The sequence below is a fragment of the Pteropus alecto genome, unplaced genomic scaffold (assembly GCF_000325575.1).
Source record: "Pteropus alecto unplaced genomic scaffold, ASM32557v1 scaffold74, whole genome shotgun sequence".
Lineage (NCBI taxonomy): Eukaryota > Metazoa > Chordata > Mammalia > Chiroptera > Pteropodidae > Pteropus > Pteropus alecto.
The window spans coordinates 5125869-5148107 of NW_006436291.1; the positions used below are offsets into that span (position 1 = coordinate 5125869).

General features: G+C 43.7%; 2 protein-coding genes across 6 annotated transcripts in view; one reads left to right on the plus strand and one right to left on the minus strand.

Annotated features, from left to right (window-relative positions):
• CTBP2 (C-terminal binding protein 2) overlaps window positions 1-1498 on the plus strand; it is a 146933-nt gene extending 145435 nt beyond the window's left edge. For all 5 annotated transcript variants that reach the window (XM_025047524.1, XM_006912866.3, XM_025047525.1 and 2 more), the window contains one exon: window positions 146-1498. In XM_025047524.1, coding sequence (XP_024903292.1) covers window positions 146-326 — 181 coding nt within the window. In that variant the 3' untranslated portion in view covers window positions 327-1498. The remainder of the gene's footprint in view (window positions 1-145) is intronic.
• Window positions 1499-3634: 2136 nt separating this feature from the next.
• The window catches only part of ZRANB1 (zinc finger RANBP2-type containing 1), a 51063-nt gene continuing 32458 nt past the window's right edge, over window positions 3635-22239 (minus strand). Inside the window, exons 3-10 of the mRNA XM_006912864.3 lie at window positions 22152-22239; window positions 17494-17647; window positions 16132-16203; window positions 15399-15597; window positions 7474-7594; window positions 6319-6448; window positions 5980-6209; window positions 3635-4887 (exon numbers count right to left, since the gene is read on the minus strand). The exon at window positions 22152-22239 is cut by the window's right edge and continues 58 nt beyond it. Coding sequence (XP_006912926.1) covers window positions 4669-4887; window positions 5980-6209; window positions 6319-6448; window positions 7474-7594; window positions 15399-15597; window positions 16132-16203; window positions 17494-17647; window positions 22152-22239 — 1213 coding nt within the window. The 3' untranslated portion in view covers window positions 3635-4668. The remainder of the gene's footprint in view (window positions 4888-5979; window positions 6210-6318; window positions 6449-7473; window positions 7595-15398; window positions 15598-16131; window positions 16204-17493; window positions 17648-22151) is intronic.

Consider the following 22239-nt stretch of genomic DNA (forward strand, 5'->3'; position numbering starts at 1 on the left):
GATTAGATGTCAGCATTTCAGATTTTTTACGCAGGTTTCTCCTTTGCTTTGGGGAGGGGAAGGATGACAAACTACCCCATAGGAAAAGCCAGTAGCGGCAGCTTCCTGCCCTGGACTCACCTGGCCCCTGCTCTCTGCTCCGCAGGTACCCGCCAGGCATCGTGGGTGTGGCCCCGGGAGGACTTCCTGCCGCCATGGAAGGGATCATCCCCGGAGGCATCCCGGTGACTCACAACCTCCCCACGGTGGCTCACCCGTCCCAAGCTCCCTCTCCCAACCAGCCCACAAAACACGGGGACAATCGAGAGCACCCCAACGAGCAATAGCAGAGAATGACAAAAGGTCATCATTCGGATAAACCTGGGACCAAGAGACAGTGAAAACTAGATGAACTAAGAGGAAAAGAGTTTGACAGTTTTTTAACTGATTCTGGACATATGCATCATTGACGCTGCAGTGTGAAAGCTACAAAGGAGCTAGAAGCTGAGACGTGGGGAAACGAAAAACGCCGTCTGCTCACGGAAGCGTGGAAAGGCTGGGACGTGATTTATTAACGACCAACTTCTGTTATTGTGTGTTAAGTTTTTTCATCTGTGCATCAAATCACAAAGAATAAATAGATCTTTTTCCTTTATCAGTCCCTTGGGCACAGCAGGTCCTGAACACCTTGCTCTAGAATGTTGCATCGAGAGTTCCAAACATCAAAATAAAAACTATTAAGAGGAAATCCCCATCCTGTGACTAGTCCCTTCGGTCCACGGGGGCTGGTTACCTCTTTTACTAATAGGAAGAGTCAGTCGCTACAAAGCAGGGAGGAAACTGTTAGTCCAGAGCGGCCTCCCGTCTGAACTGCGCACTGAGCAGCCAAGTTGGTTGAGTGCAGTGATACCGTATCTCTGATGATGCAAAAAAAAAAAAAAAAAGTATTAAGTTTCACAAGCTGTTTGTACTCAAATATATTTTCTCAGTTCAGATCCTCAGCTATTTTATTGAGTGGAAAGTCTTGAACTGAAAGCGTTCAAGAAGAATAATGTTGCATTTCCTTATGTCTCAGGAAATACTTTTTATGGTAACTTGTCAGATTGTCTATGAACAAACCCACTTTTTTAGACATTGATAAAAGTCTTCTTTTCTTCACGTGATATTTTATACAAGAACACTTCAGGTGTGTTATTAGATGTGACTGATTTTAACAAATCCTATTAGATTTGTATCAACTAGTTACATGTTATATTCATAGTCTTTTGTGAATCATCGCCTTTTTGTTTAAAAGATGGCCTATTTTGAGCCTTTGTATAGGTACATTCCTGTTTTTGTGACAAAAAAAAAAAAAAAAACCTTAAACTGTCCCAAACAGAAAAATAATGGCTATCAGAAATATGTTTTGTTTTAGTGTGAGTTACCGTTACTGTATTTGTTTATTGTAAAGGTGGACATTTAGCGTTCAGTGCAGTTTTCAATAAAAAGTAATAAAAATTTGTTAAGTTCTGAAATTCAAGTACATCTCACCACTGTAAACGTTTTCTACTTGAGATGTTTAAAGGCAACTGCATTTTCAATTAGCCGATTTTCAACTCTTGTTATATATACCAGGGTTCAAAGATTAACAATACTTTTCTCTCTGCCTAATCTGTAACCAGATGCAAGAATGCTGACGATTACCTCATGTGATAGTTTAATTGAAAAACCAAAATCTCACGTAAGTCCATCATTATTAAATCATACCATTCTGAAGATGAAATAGTGGGTTAGAACTAAGTCAATTCAAGAAACAAATGGTCACGTTTTAGAGTTTTAATTTTCTTAAAAGCAAAATTACCTGGCTCAAGCATTAATGCAGGAAAGGAGGTAAATCTCAAAATCTTTTTTAATGGTATTTACAAAGAAATGTTGCAAAATAATTAACATCAGCCATTTCCATATGCTCAGAACTTTAAGTCAATTTTATGGCTCTTTTTAAATAGCATTAAACCCCATTGTACTAGTGGTATCTGCAAGTATCAAGTCCAGCAATCCAAGTACCACACTCCCTTTGACCCCTTCCTCTCCCATTAAAAAAGATAAAGTTATGGCATCTTAAAGCATCAACCTCCTCACCCATTTTAAAGTAGTGGTCCCACCCCAACTCCCTCATGAGATAACGCGTTAAAACCACCTCACGTGGATAGAGGTGGAGCCCATGGTTACTGACCTATCCTTCCAGGAGCAGAGCGGTGGTCAACGTCACCTTCATAACCACCTGTTGAACAGGCACTCAAGGAGGGGACGACACATGCACAGAAAGGGGACCCCAGCCACCTATGAACAGCGGTATTCTCCATCAGTCTGGGACACAATGAGCCTAAGAATCAAAAGCAAAACGACAGGTCCAGGCCCACGCTGCACCTGGGTTTAACGGGAACAGAAACCACCACACTGTCTGCATCCTCCCTAGAAAAGGAACCATAAAGTTAGGGCCACACAGTTATGGCATCACCGCCCAGTCAACCAAGAGACACGCCTGTCACCCAGCCACATAGAACCTTGAGAAAACTGCATACTCCATCTTAGGACAATAAATATGGCTGTTTAATAGTTCAAGAGCTTAACATAGCACTGTTTCACCCAGAACGTTGGCCTTCATCAGCCGCTCTCCTGTGAAGACCGCTTGGAGCCCAGGAAACGCAGTCGCCTGCGGTTCTCCCCCTGGGAGGAATGCTGTACCCGTTAAACTAGATGCGCTCAGGGTCGCTGGTCATAAATAAATAAATAAATAGGCACCTCGGGAGAAACGCCACTCGGGCGACAATGCAGGAAGCCGAGTCCTGAGCCTGTGATTCCCGACCGCGCTGACTGCAGTGTAGACCGCACCGACATCCAGTCGTGGATGCTTCTCCCTCAAACGCCGCCTTGGCATCCTCGACTGGGCGGGGAGCCTCTGCCCGCCGGAAGGCTGGGCTGCTCCCGCGCGTGGAGAGGCGTCTAGGGAGACGCTGAGCTCAGAAGTCGAACGGCGGCCGCTCAAACACTGAATCACTGCCCAAGATGAAAGTGAACCACAGAAAGTCAATTTGAAAGAAAATATTAAGCACTGGAAACTAACGTTTACAATTACTCTAATGTATCGAAATTCATTTGTAGGGAATCATCGCAGACATTTTCCTGCAAGTGCTGGCATGCAGCAAGTGATCCCTTCCAACGAGCATTCATGGGGGAGAAGGCGCTAACGACAGGCCACCTCCTGGGTATGTTTCTGTCTTTAGTATTCCGGCATCAAATTGAAGGTTGTGCACACTTCAATACCATCTGAACAGAACTCAGAAGAAAACAAGAAGCAAATATTTAAAGGTTTCACAGCCTTTTCATCAGAAGGAAAAGGGGGGGTGTGTGTGGCTTCCTTACAAATTCCTTGCCACATCGATAGTCTACAAAGTGCTTATCAGGACACTGCGTCTTCGTGCTCCTGAGAGGTCTGAAATCTTTACCCATATTGAATGTACACCTGAAGCGGTCAAACAACACTTCTCATAAAAAGTTGTTCTACCTAAGATTATAGTTTTAACTTTAAATAAGAATGGCCACAATTAACCAACATGCAAAAATTCTCAGACTATTCACTGAGAAATTCATTAATACAATGCATTTACCACCTTACTGCATTTTAAAATCTTTATTCTGTACTGAACTGATATTCCCAATTAGCCAAAGCAAAGGCATGCCTTTCTAACACGATTCGCGTCAAGCAGAGTTGATGCTAAAAGACAGAATCCCAAGGCCCTCTGCGTGGCGAGCTGGGACGACCACACTGCCAGGCGGGTGAGCGAACGTCACGATGCCTTCGGTCACGCGTGGGCCTGCCCCCCGAGCGCTTCCCTGACCGTCCAGGGAAGAACGGCTGGGAGACCACTGCCCAGCGTCCGGCGGGAGGACCGCGGCGAGGGCATCCGAACAGGCGGAGCGCCTCAGCGCCGACGGGGGAGCAGGCCCGAAACTTAAAGACAGAAGAGCAGAAACCAAACGAGGGAGCAGAGTCCAAATGCAGCCCGCTCGGTAAAAAATCCTGACTTTCCTTGCAGTTTGTTCCTTAAAGATTTGGTTTTATTGGGCACAACAGGAACTAAATTATTAATAAAATAAAAGCTTGTTTTTATTTTTGTTTTGCTGTGGACAATTTGTACAAAAAGTTTCCAAATCTCTAAGGAGTTCTGGTGAGACTTAACGTAAAATGGAGCTTTTAAGATGGAAGTAGAATGCAAGGTTCTACTTTAAAAAAAAGAATATCTCAAAGGAACAAAGAGTCATCTGCCTGAGCCTCTGGAGGTGCCCGTGCTGGAAAAAACTCAGTAACATAAAGATGCTGGTACGTTTCCTATTACACAACTTCTTACACAACCACATGCGTTACATTTATAGACAGATTTACGATTTGAAAGGAAAAAAAGTTTTCTGTCTTAATAAAATTAGTTTTTTTTTGTTTTTTTTTTTTTTTTTACAAACTGTAGTCCAAACGAGGCTCTCTGTGTCCGCACTCGGCAGATGTGTCGTCCCCACTGGGTGTGGGTCAGAAAAACCCTTCTGAGCAGGTCCTGCCAGGTTTGGTTTGTCCCAGGCCATGCACGATGCTTGGAACACACTAACTTCGGGGTCACCACGGAGCCAACACTTCGGTCTTCTGCTCCTTGATTTTCTTCATTCATCTTCATCATCTTCATCTTCCTCTCCATCAGACAGGGATGTACACGGCCGGATCTGTCGGTAGCGGTCAAGCCACTTGTCTACCATTTGCGTGACCAGGGGGTGACCTCGCCGCCGGGAGCTCTTCTGCATGGCGACGAGGGCGCCGCCCTCGGTCACGCAGCAGTCCAGCCACTCCCTGAGCAGTCGCTCTCGCTGCTCCTCGTTACCTAGCTTTAGAGGGACACGGAGAGAACGGAGAGCAGACCGGTTAACCGGAAACGCGTAACAGAACCGCCTGCCGGTGTGACACCTAGAGAAGGCCAAAGCCACGAACGTTTACCATGGTTCCAACCTCGCACCACATTAATGATCGAAACCGTTCCCTATGCTTAAGTAGAAAAAGACATCAGTGGGGAACTCCGCACAGAACCCCAGAGGGAAGAACCACCTAGCAATCACTTGTTTGATGAAGTAGCAAAAAGTAAATGTCTGAAACTGATCCTGGCAAAGAAAAGGCTAGAAAAAGACAGTCACAGCTTCAAACGCATGACAAGGTAAGTTTTCTCAGTAAATTATGTACGGGCTGAAGCTAAAAAATTATGGTGTATGAATTTTTTTGTTAATGTCACTATTATAAAAGTTTCATAATGACCAGTATATGAAATAAAAGACCGATACTTTTACAAGATCCCGAGTTCTCTGAGCGTTCTTTGGCCCATCCTTACCCCCTGCCAGCCTGGTCTGCACCCCCGGACCCACGACAGCCCGCTGCTGTCCTGCTGCCACCACTGCCCCAGCAGCCAGTCCCCACGGGAAGCCACTGGCCTCCCAGCTTCCCCAGAGCAAAGACCGAAGCTTGAACGGGCGCTGACCCACCCCACGCCTGGGCCGGACCCCCACCACAGCAGCCCTGCGCGTGCCTCCAGCAGGAGCGTGCTCCCGCCAGACCCCGTGGGACTCGATGCCTTTCATCTCGATTCCCGCGCCTCTCCCGCAGGGATCCATGCCTGCCCTCGCCGCCTCGGTTAAATGGCAAACCCCACGCCCCCGCATGCCTCTACCCGAGGTACTTTTTCTCCCCAGCACTCACCGCCACCTGAGGCGGGGACTTTCGTCTTCACTGCTACATCCTACGCTGCTGCTCTGAAAAGCCACATTTCAAACTCTGTCTGCCCAGTACTTAGAGAATAAATACTGTGACAATTACTACACCCAAATTCAAAATTTTAACTGGCAGTGCAGCTGACACATCCGTTGAAAGGTGCCCTGGGCTGGGTTCGGGCGTGGCGTGACCCCCTCGGTGGTTAACGGGACGCCCCTTACCTCCTGAGCAGAAAGAAAGTGCACGTGGAGTAGCTTCCTTTCGCTGTCAACCAGAGGCAGAAAAGTGATGGTGACGTCGTCATCGGTGTTCAGGTTAGCACCAGCACCTCGGTTGCCATAGCCATCATTTTCCATGGCAACCAAAGCAGAGAAGTGGCCCCTCGTATAGCCCAGAGCGATCGGACTTTTCCAGCAAAAACTCTGTTCCCACAACAAAGGCAAATACACACCTGGAAAGGGGGAAGGAAATCACAGTGGGATTTTCGGGGCGTGGCTGCAAACTGTATAATAATAGTAAGTAAACAAGAGACTTCTAAAACACTCTTGAAAATGGCTTACCTTGAAACCGAGTATATCCTAAAGTTTCTCCCCGGAAACTTTTATAATATTTTACTCCGTAAACTATAATTGGTCGTCTAAGAATATGTGCAAGTACAAAAATGTGTGTCTGTTCCAAACTTGCTCCGGGCTATACAGAACAAAATAAAAGAAAGCGGTTTCTCTTTACAACGTTTATCATCACACCTGGAAAACATGTAAATACCACACTACCACCCTCTCAAGTACACTCTCTCCATTCGTTTTTTCAGAAATAATACTGCCAAGCTAAAAAAGTGTTTTGAGTCCTCAAATGACTAATTGCAATGATACTAAAAGAAATCTGCCCAGTTTACGTACAGGTATCCTTCACTACCCGAACTCAAGAACCAAACAGATTTGGTCAACCACTGATCCCAGGAAGGAGAGATGCACACAGCAAGGGAAGCGTGATTTATGAGACGCCTTCCGGTGGAGTTACCTGTGGGAGTGCTACCTACGAGGCCCTCCTGCCATGAAAAGATGAGCTTTGTTACTTCATACAAACTAAATCGTGGCATCACCTAATTCAAGAACAGGAGACAGGTGTGCCCGCACCCTACGACGCCTGGCACGGCTGACACTGCATTTTCAGCAGGTCCATGTCGCAGAGCTACAGGAGCCACTGCTGCAAAATTCATTTGTGACGGTTCGTTCCCAAGTTAATTAGAAACCGCTCGTGTCTATGGCACCTTCTCCTTGGCCTGTCACATGGATAGAGCCTCACCACTTGGGATCCCTAAGGAGATCACGACCGGATCCTTAGGGCCTGACAGCTCAGCACAAGGGTGCCCAGCACTAGCTCAATGACCCGGGGTGAGTATGCCCTCAGACAGACTGGGAGCTGGCCTGAAGGCAGGGAAAGCAGGACACAAAGCCACCTTCCTAAGACAGTATAAACAAAAAGCGATCAGAAGAAATAAATACACAGTGTGCAGAAGCATCACACCACAAAATGCAGACTGACAGTTTTATCATTTAAAAAGGAAACCTGGTACCCTCCCGTTCTGCAGCTGACAGCAGCAGTCACGACTGGAACCTGAGCCACCTCCCATTACGGTTGCTCATGGAAACCAGGGACTCGGACCCTGTGGCCTGCTTTCCTCGCGGAAGCAACGTGCCTTGAAGCATTCTCACCTGACTCGCAAGAGAAAGTATGAACGCCCAGTCCTCCTGCCACTGCTCTTCCCTCAAGGAGAAATGTAAACCGAAGCTCTGAGAATACCACGATTCCCAGTCTTTCCAGCGTGTGTAAAACCTTAAAAAAAAAAAAAAGCGGAAATTAAGCCTTCCATAAACACATTTAATGTTCCAGTCATTTATTCAATGTAGTCTTTAAGCAATTCACATGAAAAGAATAGTTTTATTAATTTTACCTGGCTTGCAAATATATTTTTCAAACTAAAAGTGCCTCCGTTCTGCTGGTAGACCTCTTTTAAACCCATTTCCGTTTGCCCCGAGAATACTCGATGTCGGGGGTTGTAGCTGCAGCGTTCACCCCGAGACAACTTGAGGATTAAAGTCTGCCATGAAATATCTCATTTCTATTATTTTCGCATCGCTCTCCTATGTTAATAGTCTTTAAAAACAAATGACATCATTCTATTTATAGCATTCTGTTTTTTGCAGTGGCTAAATGGATAGCTAAATTTGCCAGAAATGTATTCCCATTTACAAAATATAGTAATTCTCAATCGCTGAAAACATCAAATCCTAGAAAAACATAGCATTCCTACATTAAGTAAATGAACACTGGCAGTGAGCTGTACTTTTTTTTTTCCTAAACAAGAGTTAACATATCCTCAGACATAATTTAATTCACCAGCCACCAAATTTCCATCAAAACTTCAAACACTACTGATGAGAACAGTCGATTTTAATTGTCTACTATGAGTTTACAATTTTTTTAAAAATCCACTCAAAATCATCCGAGATGCTGGATACTCAAAGACAATACATATTTCTCCATTACTGTACAGTATTCACCACCTGGTCACTTACCAACAACAGACCGGGACGAGCCCACGTGTTCATATCATTTACTTCCTTGAGATTTCTTTTGTTAAATAAAATTTCTCTATGATTATCACATGATAATCCAAAAAGAATCACTACAACTACAAAAAACAATTCCTTCTTTATACTGAATACCCCTCCTAAATACTTCAGCCTAGTAAATTATGAAAACTGAAAGTCAAACTGGGCCATTGGTAGTGAACTACTGAAAACAAAATCTATATTTCTTTACATCAATATGAAATTAAACAAAATCAGACATAAATTGTGCTTAAAATTGTGGTTTACTGTCTTAAAAACAAGCCAACAAAGACCTCTGAAGTAAAGACAGACATCTAACCTGTCTGTCACATACCATTTCTCTCACTTATAAAGAACTAGAAATCCCAGGTCCTTTTTATGTATTTGAATTCGAAGTAAAAGAAGAAATAAGAAAACATTCTATTGCTATCGTTGAAAAGTTCCAGCAGTTAAATGTGGTAGTGTTACAAACTTCATTACAGGAACTTAATGGAGGACTTCATAAAAAAGTAAATTAATGTATTTTAGACTTTCTAAAAGGATTAAAAAGGAATGTTACAGAGGTTTAACTCTTGGTTGATTGAAAAAAATTTTTTTTCTATTCCAAGTAAGAAGGAGTTTTTTTTATCAGGACTGTAAGTTTTAATGCCAAGTGTTTTAAACATAAAATACGGATGTCCCTCTTTAAAAATACCTAAGAAACACAAAAATCTATTTGAATGTACCAATAACGAAATACACTATCTTGAAAAGTTCAAGGAGAAAATATCACAAAACAGTGTTGTTACAAACGGCATGATGTGCACAGCCAGACATTTCTTAGTTAGTGCCCGGAATCATTTTATGAATGAGATAGCTGAGTCTGACAAATTAAATGATCACACTCAAAACTACTCAAGAAAACTGCATCTCAGAAGCCAAGCAGGGTCAGGCCTGGTTAGTACTTGGATGGGAGACCACCTCAGAATACCAGGTGCTGTAGGCGTTTAAAAAAAAAAAAAGACTGCAGAACAAAGAACTTTAAAAGTGAGCATGTTCAAATAATCACATCCAACAAAGACCTAAACTCCAAAGCTGCCTGGCTTGTTGAGAATAGACAAGGAAACCAAGTCCAAGAACATATGTCTGGTTTAACATTCAAAAATCAATTCCATGTTTATGGATTCTAAGACTCAATATCGTCAACCTGGTAGGTAATACTTCTCAAATTAACCTAGAGTCAATGCAATCTGTCAAAATCTCATGGGACTTTTTTTCAGAAATTGATAAGCTAGATCCTAATATCTGTATGGAAATCCAAAGGATTCAGAGTAGACAAAAGGTTGGAAGACTTACATCCTCTTGAAACTGACCACAAAGCTACTAATCTTCCAGTCTAATCTACCAGTCTAATGTTGGCATAAGGACAGACACAGGAAGAAACAGAGCCCAGAAATAAAACTTTACTTTTATGGTCAAATAATTTCCAACACAACTGCCAAGGCAATTGAGGGGGGGCAAAGAACAGTCTCTTTAATAAATGTACTGTGTCTGGACAATTAGAGATCTACATGCAAAACTGATGTTTTTATTAGATCTTTATTACCTAACACCTTTAAAAAATTAGCTCAAAATGGATCATAGACCTTAAATGTAAAAGCTAAAACCATAAAATTCTTAGACAAAAACACAGGAGTAATACTTTAAATTTTTAAGTCTAAAACGACTGTGATTAATACGCTAAGGGCGCTGATGGGTAACGCAGACAGCATGAGCAGTGTAAACAGAGAGGAAAATCTTAAGAAAAACCAAAAAAAAAAAAATGCTAGAGATCAAAAACATGAACGGAAATGAAGAATGTCTTAGATGGGCTTGTTAGTGGATGGAACGTAGTTGAGAAAAGAACCCCTCAAGTTTCTATGGCTATTCTAGGTTGGTGTATTTTTCTCCAAACTTTTAAAATATGTCAGTCCAGTCTCTTCTTGACATTCAGGAAAAAAAGATAAAAAGAAAAAACCCTATTGTCAAGTTTCTATGACAATAGAAACTTCCAAAACTGAAAGAGAACAACACAGATGGACAAAACCAGAAGAGAATTTCAAAAACCATGGATGGGACAACTGCCCAAGGTGGAACATACGACATAAGGGAAATAACGGAGGGAGAAGAGAGAAAGTGACACACTGGAGACAGCAGTAACTGAGAACGCCCCCAAGTTAATAGCAGACCCAACACCACAGGTCCAGGACGCTCGGAAAACACTGAGGGCAAATGCCAGAAAAACTAGACTCAGACAAATCATATTCCAACTACAGAAAATTAAAAGTGAAAAACCCCTGAAAAGAGCCAGAGTAAAAAAAACACCTTGCCTAAAGAGGAACGAAGGTAAGAATTACATCTGATTCCTTCTCAGAAACCATGCCAGCAAGAAGAGAATGGAGTGAAACATTTTAAAAGTTTGGAAGAAAAAATAGCAACCTAGAATTCTGTACCCTGTGAAATTATCCTTCAAAAGTAAAGGAGAAATAAAAGACTTTCTCAGACAAAAATTGAGAAAATTTGTTGCCATCAGACCTGCCTTGCAGATATGCTAAAAGTGCTTTAGAAGAGAAAATATAAATATAGATCAGAAATTTTGATCGACATAAAGAGCATCAAAGAAAAATAAGTGAAGGTAAAATAGAAACTTTTATTTTTCTTATTCTTAAATGATAATCTGTTCAAATCTAGCAGATAATCTGTTCGAAATAATAACAACGTTTGATTATGTATGCTTATATATATATCAAATATATATATATGCTTATGTATGCTCACATATAAGTGAGATAAATGACAGCAAAAATAGATGCTGGAAGAAAGAATTATGATTATTTTGTTATTATAAGGTAATCGAGCAATGCATGAAGTGGCATAGTGTTATCTGAAAGTGGATTTGGATTAATTGTAAATATGTATTACAAACTCTAGGGCAACCACTAATTAAAGTAAAAAAAGTATAACTGATATGCTAAGAGAAAATGGAATCCTATATAAAATACTCAATTAAAAACACAAAAGGCAGAAAAAGAGAGACAAGAAGAACAAGGGCAACAAACAGAAGAGCAGCAACTAACACAGCAGGTATCGATCCCACGGCGGCAGTCGCCACACTGAACGTTAACGCTGACAGCACCAAACGCGGCACCAAACGCCGACAGGAACGTGGAGCCACAGGAGCCCTCCCTCCCTGCCTGCCGCTGGGAATGCCAGTGCTGCAGCCTCTTAGGAAGGCCCTGGCGGTTCTTACAAATGCAGACAGACTCCAGCCACAAACCCCAGCAACCATGCGCCTTGCTATTTATCCGAAGGAACTGAAAACATGTCCACACAAAACCTGCACGCCGACGTCGTTCCAGCGGCTTTCCCCGTAACTGCCCAAGCCTGGAAGCAACGCAGATGCCCTTCAGTAGGTGAGTGAGTGGATAGACCGTGCTGCATCCACACAGTGGAATATTATTCAGCACTGCAAAGGATGAGCTGTCGTGCCATGAAAAAAACATGGAGGAACCCTGAGGGCATACTACTAAGTGAAAGAAGCCCATCCGAAACGGCTGTGTACTTTACGTTTCCAACAACATGACGTACAGGAAAGGCAAATCTGTGCCAGTGGTCGCCAGGGTTCAGGAGGAGGGGAAAGATGAACAGGAAGAACACAGGACGCCACGACGGCTGACAGCCAGAGTGATGCCATGGCGGCAGGTACACGTCGTTACACACCCGTCCACACCCACGAACGGGCACTGAGATGAGCCCCAATGTCAACTATGAACCTGGGGTGATGACGACGTACCGATGCAGGTTCATAATGGGGGTTTATATACGTGTGGGCGGCAAGGAGAATATGGCAAATACCTGGACCTTCCTCTCAATTTTGCCGTGAACGAAAACTGTTCTAAAAAAATAAAGTTTTTAAAAATTTATATATAAACATAATGCTAAGCTACAGATAGTTCTACAAAATAATATTTCTAAAAAGATCTACTGAATTACTGATTCTTTTCCCTATTTACATTAATTACTCCCATTTTTGTCTGAGAAACTGGATTAACATCTCAATTCAAGGCAGGTACAACATTCAGCCTTGAGAACTTGAGTCAGCTTAACCACAGGTCTCGCATAGAATCGCCACATAAAAACAGCCTATCTGGAATAGAGGGAGGGGTTAAAGAAAATTACTTTCTCAGTTCTCATTTAGATATTTTCTAAGAAAACATCTCATCCCAGCTCATCTGGATTCTGTGCAAAGGGCACCTTAGCAAAGAACTGCTTAAGGAGGACGTGACACACAAGGGACGTGCCGGCTCACCCTCTCCCAGCCGAGGGCAGGGCCCCTCATGCCACTTTCCAGTAGTCAATGATTTCAGGCTAATATTTTTGGCCCATGTCACTGATGCCCTGAACCGATGGCCACAGCACTTCCTCCCTGCCCACTCCCACAAAAATGCAAGGATGTCTGTGTGATCACTGCGATTCACGCAGCTTCCTATGCCACAACTAATGCATGAGGCGAAGATCCCAGAGGCAGGGATGCAGGGGGTGGAGCCCAGGCGCACTGTTGGGGAAGCCTGCCCACATGCCAGCTCCAGGTCCGCACTCCTGAAGCAGCCTGTCAGAGTCGAGGCCTCTGATACCAAAGGAACTGCTCAGGCCACACCTGCCAGGGGCTGCACATGTGCGCCCCACACAGTTCCTCTCGTTCTGTGGCGACTCCCCATCCAGACCTCTTACGACCTCAGATTACGGTATTTTTTCTCCCTACCTCTATACTAGACTTTTGGGACTAACAAACGACTCCAAACCACCTCAGAATTCCAGTCCAATACAATCACTAGTGGCAAATCCAATCCAGAAATCACCTACTGCCAGCTTTGAGAAACAAGCAATGTAAGTCCCCAAACTATTATTATTAGCCACCAATGTCCTTTTTAAAAAGCCCTTGCAATTAGGAAAAATAGGTATCACCTGCAAAAATTTACAGTGCTCTTTCAGCCCCACAAGGTCAGGACACCATCACCGGAGAAAACACTCTCGGGCTGCCTTTTTCTTCTTCTTCTTCTTCTTATTTATTTTTTTTTTATTTTTTACATTATGGTATCATTCGCATGTAAGCGGGGCTGCCTTTTCTAAGGGACTTGTGATTGTGGCAGATTTACCGAGGTCCAGATCTGGCTTTCAGGACGAGAAGCTAGGCCTCCTCCACACCCAGAGACTACGCCTATCTTTCTGGGGCAGAGTCACATCAACTAAACCTACAAGGCAGACCTGTAAAACCACAATGCCCAGACACCCTGCCACAGGAAGTGAACCGCTGTCATCCTCAGCGTAGGCAGGCCCGTCTAGACGGACACACCGTCATGGGGATGTTGCCTGGTGAGCATGCAATCTGATCAAGAGAGGTTAGAGGGACTGAACATTTAAGCATCAGGATTCCCTATCCACCTGATGAACCCACCTCACAAAAGGAATGACCTCGCTCACGCTGCCAGACCATGCCACAGCAGCCACCTCCACTATAAAAGGCACAAAGCCCTGTCCCCGGAGCCGAGGCTGTGGGACTAAACTACCTGTTCTGAAGAGCAGGTTCTTTCTTCAGCTGTTATGCATCCAATCAGGTCCCATCTAGGCTTGCCAACCAGGGAGGTTTTTTTTTTTCAGGTGCCCACAAATTTTAACTCTATTACATTATGCTTTGGTCTATAATTAAGCTCTCAAGAAAGCAATTATATTGCTCTTATTTTCAAATTCTAGAGCATACTCTCGTTCAATAGGTATTTACTATGTACAAACTATCTGTCAGGGTATTGTAGGCACTATACCTTCCACACGAAACAACGAAAATCTCCCGTGGAGTTTATAGTCTAAAGGACTTCATGCAACCTTTAAATACTGACAACAAAATCCACAACAAGTGCTCAAAATTTTTAAAAGGACACTAGGACAGTAAAGTAATTTGGAGTAGGCCATTATCATTGTGGTAAGCATTCAATTCGGTGTAAGAACAAAAAAATATATTTTGATACGGATATAGGGAAAATAGTACACATTTTTAAAGGACTTCTGCTACCTATTAAGTTCAACGATGGACAATTTAATTCAACCTCAATATTCTCATTTGTAAGATAACTAAATGACAATGTATGTCTGAAACCAAGAAAATACCGTAAGTCAAACAAACGTAAGGACCAAACTACTGATTCACAGAGCACAGTCTTCACGAAAGCACAGTCTTCACTTCCAGTGACAGATACCTCAACGGTGAGTTTGCAGTTCAAGACTAGTCCTACACTCGATTGGATGCTGAATAAAAGATACATAATAGGTGTGGTTGTGTGCACGCATGTGCACAGAAAGGGCATTTCTGAGACCACTGGGAAATGTGACAGGGCCGTATGCTAGATAACTGAGTCAACGCTCATTTCCTTAGAAGTGGAAAAGCGGATGTGGCTGGGCAGGAGAATATCCTTGCTCTTGAAAGGTGCACACTGAAATAGTAAAAGGCAAAGCAGCACGCGGTCTAAAACTACCTGGCACAGAAGAACGCTGATGCAGAGATGGAGCACGTGGGAAATGTTAACGACTGGTCAGTCAGATGAAGGACATTTGGGGGTCTCTGCTGTACTGACATTTTTACTTTTCTGTGGGTTTGAAAAATGTGTAAAATAAAAACATGTAGTCTTAAGACTACCTGCCTTGGAGGGGAAAAAAAACCTCGTAATACAATGTTAACATAATCTCTTAAAAGTTGAACAAAAATATGAAATTATAACTACTCAAAGTATGAGCAAAGACCTTCATATTTAAGGCCACTATGACTGCAAATGTTTCTATTTTAAAGTGCAGTAAAGGAGCATATAAACCATCGAGATGTTCGAAGTGTCTCAACGTTCAAAACCAAAGCTTTTTTTTCCTTAGCGTCCACCGAAAGGGTGACCAAGTGTCTCGCCACTATCAGGCGGGACGCGGCAAGGCCGCTAGGGACTGCACCAGGGGAGGGCACCGCTCACCAGTGCGAACAGTCATGCAGGCTGTCGTGCAGGGCCTTCCGAAGCACCGAGTCCTTGTCATAGATGCCCCAGGTGGCCTGCAGCACTGAATCGAGTAGGCAGTCTCCTGCGGTCCGGTTCCAAAGCGCATAGAGCCGACTGTCCAAGCGGGTAGCCAACTCCAAGGACCAGTTTATAATCGGAGATTCCTCTTCTAACTCTACGTGAGGGATTTAAATAGTATGTTCACTTTCACACCTATACAACTATGGACGACTGTGGAAGTAAGAACCTATTCTCTAGATGTTAACAGGTTTATGTCCAATTTACTAGTAAACACCTAAAAAACTGTGTCATTTGAAATATAAACCTTTTGAATAGTCCAAACTGCTTGTGGCACTAGGATAATTTACTCAACTTTTAAATTCTTTACCATTTATTTTCAAAAAACTTTTAATATGAAAATGTACTCAGTCTGAAAGCAGAAAACCTAAAAAAACGTTTATACCTTCATTTGTGCAATCTATCACAGTTCGGAGCTGTGAACGAGCGTTTTTCCCCAGTTTTACCAAAATATAATTAACAGAATATTTGTAACAGCATAATACAGCACTGTTCAAAGGACTTTACATTTTTAATTTAAAATAAAAATAGAACGAGTTGACCATACACTAAACTACTCCACCCCTTACAAAGCAAAGCAACAGGTGCACTGAAATCGGTGAAGGTCAATGACACTCAGCTCCCCGCTCACCTTTCTGAACATCCCTATCGAGCACCTCATCGAATAACTTTTCTTGGACTGTTGGAGGCAGGTCTTCGATATCTACAAAGGAAAAAAGACTTAAAAGATCTTCTTATAACTCGTATCAAATGGCCATGACATATACTTTATATGTCTGAAAACTTTCATATTAATTAGACCTCAATAAAGATCAAATAAAAGGGAAAAAGAACAAGACGACCTGATATTCATGCAATTTTTTGTCTGTTCTCCCCACAGTCTCAACCTCTGCTAAGGCCTGTGGTTTTCAGACTTTGGAATCTTCTTATAAAAATGAGTGAACCGCAAGCTGTGGCACACAGGCTCTGTTTCTGTCATTTTCCTCACATTCTCTATCCTCTATTCGGTTCACGGAGTAAAAACCATTACCCTTAAAAGTTTTTACATTATGTTTTAAGCTATTTTTGATTAAAAATAAAAATCTAGTCATCACTTAGGGTAAAGCTTAAATATATAAAGCTTTTAAAAGGCTTTATATATTATTTCCTACCATTTGTAAATGCTCCTGTTCACGTCTGAATATAAAAGCTCAGAACACTCAGAGCAAGATGGAAGCCTTATTTTAGAAACTTTTGACATTTGGTGCATTTATCCAATGCCAACTGATAAAACCATCCTAAAAGACATTTCCGATTATCCCTGAATTGAAAAATAAAAAGCTGCTTCACAAATATCGTAAAAATTAATGTAATGAGTAAATAACGTCAATGATACTTTCAAAAGAAGGCCAGTTTCTTTGATTCAAATAACTTGATTCTTCCCACCAAAAGCCCATGTTCTAATACTACCTCCTAATGCCTGGTAACTGACAGCTACCTGATTTCAAAATAACAGGCATGAAAAGAAAAGAAAAGCAGCCTGATAATATTTCAAAATAAAACCAAAGAGAAAAATAAATGAGTAAAACAGATGTTTAAAAACATCTGAGAGGGGCAGGGGGAGGTAGATAAGGGGCTAAAACAGATGGTAACAGAAGGAAATTACACTTTGGGTGGTGAGCGCACAATGCAATATACATGGCGTATTACTGAACTGTATGTACACTTGAAACCACGTAATTTTATTAACCAATGTCGCCAACAAAAAAACATTACCTGAGGCCCACAAAGAAGTCAGTTACTATCAGCTGCCATCTTCCTCCCAGACCTAACATCAGTTTACAAGTAGCTCTTAACACTGGTCACTTCCAGTATAAATAAGGTAGTCAAGTAACGTAAGAAAATATGAACTAACATAACGGTTATCTGCTTTCTAACAGAAACATGATCACTCAGACATGAAAATAATTATGATGAAGTGGAAATTCCTCTTCACACTGAAATGGGGAGTTACCTGCCGGCAAGGTGAATGTTACAAGGTCAGTCAGAAAATAGCAGGCGAAGTCCCCCTTCCTCTGATGCAGAGAGGCCGCCACCTCTCGCCGGATCTGCTCGGTGAGTTCAGGACACACCATTGCTGGAATACACTTCGCTGCTTGTTGAGACACCTTAAACACAAAAGAAACTTTCCTCTGCATCTCATTTATCATCAATGGAAGCAGAAAACAGCAGTATTTTAAAGAAATTACCAAAATTTCCCAGTAAGTCGAAGTGGTGGGTTTGGTTTGGTTTTGTTTCATTCTAAAATCACATGAGGTATTGGGTATTATTTCCCCGCCAGTGGAAGTATGTATCAGTAGGACTTTCCAGGAAAAGAGCCATAAAAATGCTTTACCCTCTGACTCAGTAATTCTTCTACTTAGGAATTTATCCAAGGCAATATACAAAGATGCACATAGAACTTTATATAAAATGGTGTTGTTCACACACAGTCACCACTGGAGGGGGAAGACAGAAACCAACCTAAATAAGACCAACCCTCCTGCCCCAATAACAAACAGTCTCTAAAAACGGAATTCCAGCTCCCGGAGAAGGAGCCAGAAACAAAGATTATTCTCCAGCTCTGCTAAGAGTATTTTCAAGTATCCTTACCTGGAGTAAAGAAAACACGATGTTTTTAAAGGGTCAGTTCCCACGGACCTCAAATCCCTCCCATTTTTAAGAGCTCTGAATTTCAGAGAAGTCCAGAACAGACGACGACCCCTCCCCTCGCAGAGCGGCGTGGGGAACGGAGCGGAGCGGACGTGCCGGCGGAGGGGCACCGCCACCGAGAGCCCAGAGGCAGGCGACGGGCGGGCCACGGCTAGGACAGTCCCTTTTAAACAATGAATAGCAAGGAATGACGCAAAGGCATTATTCTACATGTAGGTTACATTCCTACATGTAAGAGCTAAGAATTCTGAAATCAAAGTTAACTCTCCGCTAGAGAGAAAATGAATCTGGTGTCAGTCCTGAGTCACTGAGCTCTGTTCTCGGCTGTCACTCGCCTGCAGCCACTAACCTAACGGTCACAGCTGGGGTTTGGAGCAGATCTTCCAACGAGCTACTCAGAATAAGTTTTATGGATAACGTCATCCGCATAGTACGTGTGGACAACTTAAGTGTCATTGCCACGATGGTAAGGAAACAGTTTCAAAAGCCCTGCGTCCCCAACGCAACCATCAGGCGTGCTATCCTGAAAACCCCCACGTGAAAACGCTGTCTACCCAGCTCCACTGGCCAGGATGACCAGCAACAAAGAAATTCTCACAGCCGATCTCCGTGAACCCACTCTTGAAGCAACTCTCAAATTACAGAAAACCAAACAGTAAATATTTCAGAATAGAACTATTTCTCACCAGTGTTAAAATGGATCCCAAAACTAAATTCGAAATTAGCTTATTCCAATGGCTGACCCTCAGCCCCTTTCCAAAAACCTGGGAAGATTTTTCCAAAAAAAAAACTTGGACTGAAACCTGAGTATTGCAAACACTCCAGCAGAAACCTTACGCTGGTCAAGGACCTCCACACCGCCCTCCTTCCACCACGCCTGGAAGCGTGACTGTCCCCGAGGCCTGCCCCTCGCCTTCTGGCCTCTTTGACCGAATGATTCTCCTTGGCAGCTCTTAACTTAGGGCCCATATACTTGAATAGCAATTTCATTTTAATTTAAATCCTTCATTTTCACTAACATTGTGCCTATATTTAAAATGCGTTTTCTTACACAGCACAAATTTAACATTTTGATAACTACACTTCGATATACAGTTGACCCTTGACATGGGTTTGAACTCATGGGTCCACTTATGTGCAGATTTTTTTCAATAAATACTATAAGTATATTCTCCCTTCCTTTTAATTTTCTTAACAATTTTTTCTCCAGCTTACTTTATTATAAGAATACAGTTTATAATAGACAAAACATGTGTTAATTGACTGCTTATGTTATCGGCAAAGGTACTGGTGGTTAAGTTTTTGGGGAGTCAACAGTTATACTTGGATTTTCAACTATGTCAGTGCCCCAAACCTCCACATTAAGGATCGACTCTAACCGATTTCCTTAGCAATTCTATTTATTTTTATTTCATGCATTTAAAAACAATATTTTGAAAAGGAGTCCACAGATGCCACCAGAGTACAACAGGGTCCAGGACCTAAAACCCAGGGTCCATGAAAACCCCCGCCGCGGACTCATAGCCCCGAAACCCAGCGCTCTCCTGACCTCGCCCGAGCGTCCTTGGCTCTTGCTCTCTCTGGAGACACGGGCAGCCCTTGGTCCCCCTCCCCGTCCAGCCTCCCTGTTGGCCCCTTCAGGTCTGTCCTGTGTGGTGCCTTCGCTTCGCTGACACTAAATTCCATTCCCACTTTGTTCTTTACCAATGTCATTTACTACTTTATGGCATTGAAGTAGAACTACTTGTTCTACTTTGCGATAATACGACAAGCTCTCCCACGCTGCACCGGGGTTGGTCTACGCATCCCACAGAGCATCCCACAGAGCATCCCACAGAGCATCCCACAGAGCATCCCACAGAATGTGGCAAAAGCGATAGATGTCCCTTCCTGAAATGGGTTACACGTAACTGCCATTCCCATCTCAATCACTGTCTCGCATCTTCCTCTCCCTCCTGGAGGGAGCTGCCACTTCAAGGGCAGCCCCATGGAGGGGCACATGACGAGGATGTGAGGCCTCCTGCCAACAGCCAACTGAGTGCACTTGGAACCAGATTCTCCAGCCCCAGTCGAGCCTTTTGACAACTGCGACCACGGCCAACAGTTTGACTGCAACCTCCAGGGCCCTTGAGCCAAAAGCACTCAGCCAAGCTGCTCCCAGACGCCTCACCCTCAGAAACTGTAAGATGACAATGATCTGTTGTCTTAAGCTGCCGAGTTTTGAGGTGATTTTCTGCACATCAATAAATAATAAATAATAACACTGGGGCTTCTATTGTCTTCCCATTGCTTGTCCCCAGATTGCTCTCAGATGGCTGACTTATGTCAGCCCCTCTGGAACCTTTTCACAGTCCCCTGCCAGCCTCAGGGGACCCTACGATTCCCCCAAAGACTTGAGCCTTAGTTCACAGCTGCCTCCTCTACCCTATCTCCCTGCTACCACCAACCATAACCCCACAAGCCCGCCCCCCACAAGTGGGCGTCACAACACAGGTGTAGCCAGACCTCAGACACTGCAGAAATGACCTCGGACTGTGCCGCCCCGTTCCAGAACTCACGGTCCTCTAGTCACACTGCTGCCTCTCAAGTAGCCCCTTCCCCCCGGGCTCACTCAGGGAGCATGCCCTCCGTCTTCATCGCGGCTGCCTCCCAGGGCCCCCCTTCCGAGTGTCAGGTGCCCCCGGCCCCACTGGGACCTTCCAAAACGGAACACGATGACCAGCCACCCCAGCTGCACTTTCTTAATCCCCACAGTGCTTTGTGCGTGACGGTTCCCAAATGTTCGCACATTCGAACAAACATGCACAACCATACACAGAAGATGCACAGTGACAAAATCCGAATCCACAACTGAGCTGACTCTCTTCCCTTTCACCTTATTTCTGATCATTTAAAAAAATTATCAATATAATACAGTCGCATCCTGAACAATTCATTTGCGACCTCTACCATTTGTAACGTCTGCCTAGTTATCTAAGCCAGAAACCTCAGAACCCACTTTGCTCCCTATCTCCTTACTCCCCCATCTACCCACTTAATCCTGACGGCCTAAGCTACAGAACGGCCCCGACCAGCCCGCTTCCTTGCCCTTCCAACGCCACTGACTACTGTTGGGGCAGAGCCCCCGCCAACATCACTGCAGCAACCCTCCTAAGCAGGCCTGCCCCTCTCCGACCAGCAGCAGCCAAAACGCCATCAGGTCCTGTCACTCCCCCGTTTCTGTACCCGACACTTTTCAAAGCCTTTCTACTACGCCCAGAGGATCTTCAAAATCCTTGGCCTAGAAGATCCTTCACATCCGTCCCCCGCTTCCTCTCTCTGTTCTCGATCACCATCACGGCCATGCTGGGTCACCTGCAAGTTCCAGAGTTCACCACAAAGACCACCACCCTGGCCTCTGAATCCATGGTTTCCTCAGCTACCCCCTCGCCTCACCCACTTCGTGAGGCTAACTCCTACTCCACCTTCGGATTTTAGCTAAAATGTTGCTTGCTCTATCTAGGTAAGAAGGTAAGGAATCTCAAAACTCTCCAGTGCTCCCACAGGTCCCGGCACGCACACCTAGAGAGCACACACCGCACAAGACTTCCTGTGCATCTCTCCGCTTCTCTGGGGACTCGCCGGAGGAGCAAATGTCTTCACAGACGTGTCCCTTTTTAGCCCAGTGCCTGGCACATCATAGGTACTCAACAAGTATTTGTTAATGGAATGAATGAAAGAATGAAGAAATGACAGACACATCCCAGCTTTTTTAAGCAAATATGATTCAAATATTGTGGCAGAATGTCCTGTTTGAAAAGCACATACCCTTAAGGATTATATACTGTTGAAGTCTCTTAAGTTTAAAATAGTTTTTGACAGGGGACAGAAGCATCTCAAACATTTCAAAGCTGTTTGGAGAAATGAAAACAAGAGAACACACTTCCTTTGTGAGGAAGGCTGGGCCCGCGGCACACCCACCTCCGTGAGCAGAATGGCCAGCATGTCCTGCCGCTGGAAGCGAATGGCCAGATGCACCAGAGTGTAGCCCACGTCGAAGGCGGCCGGG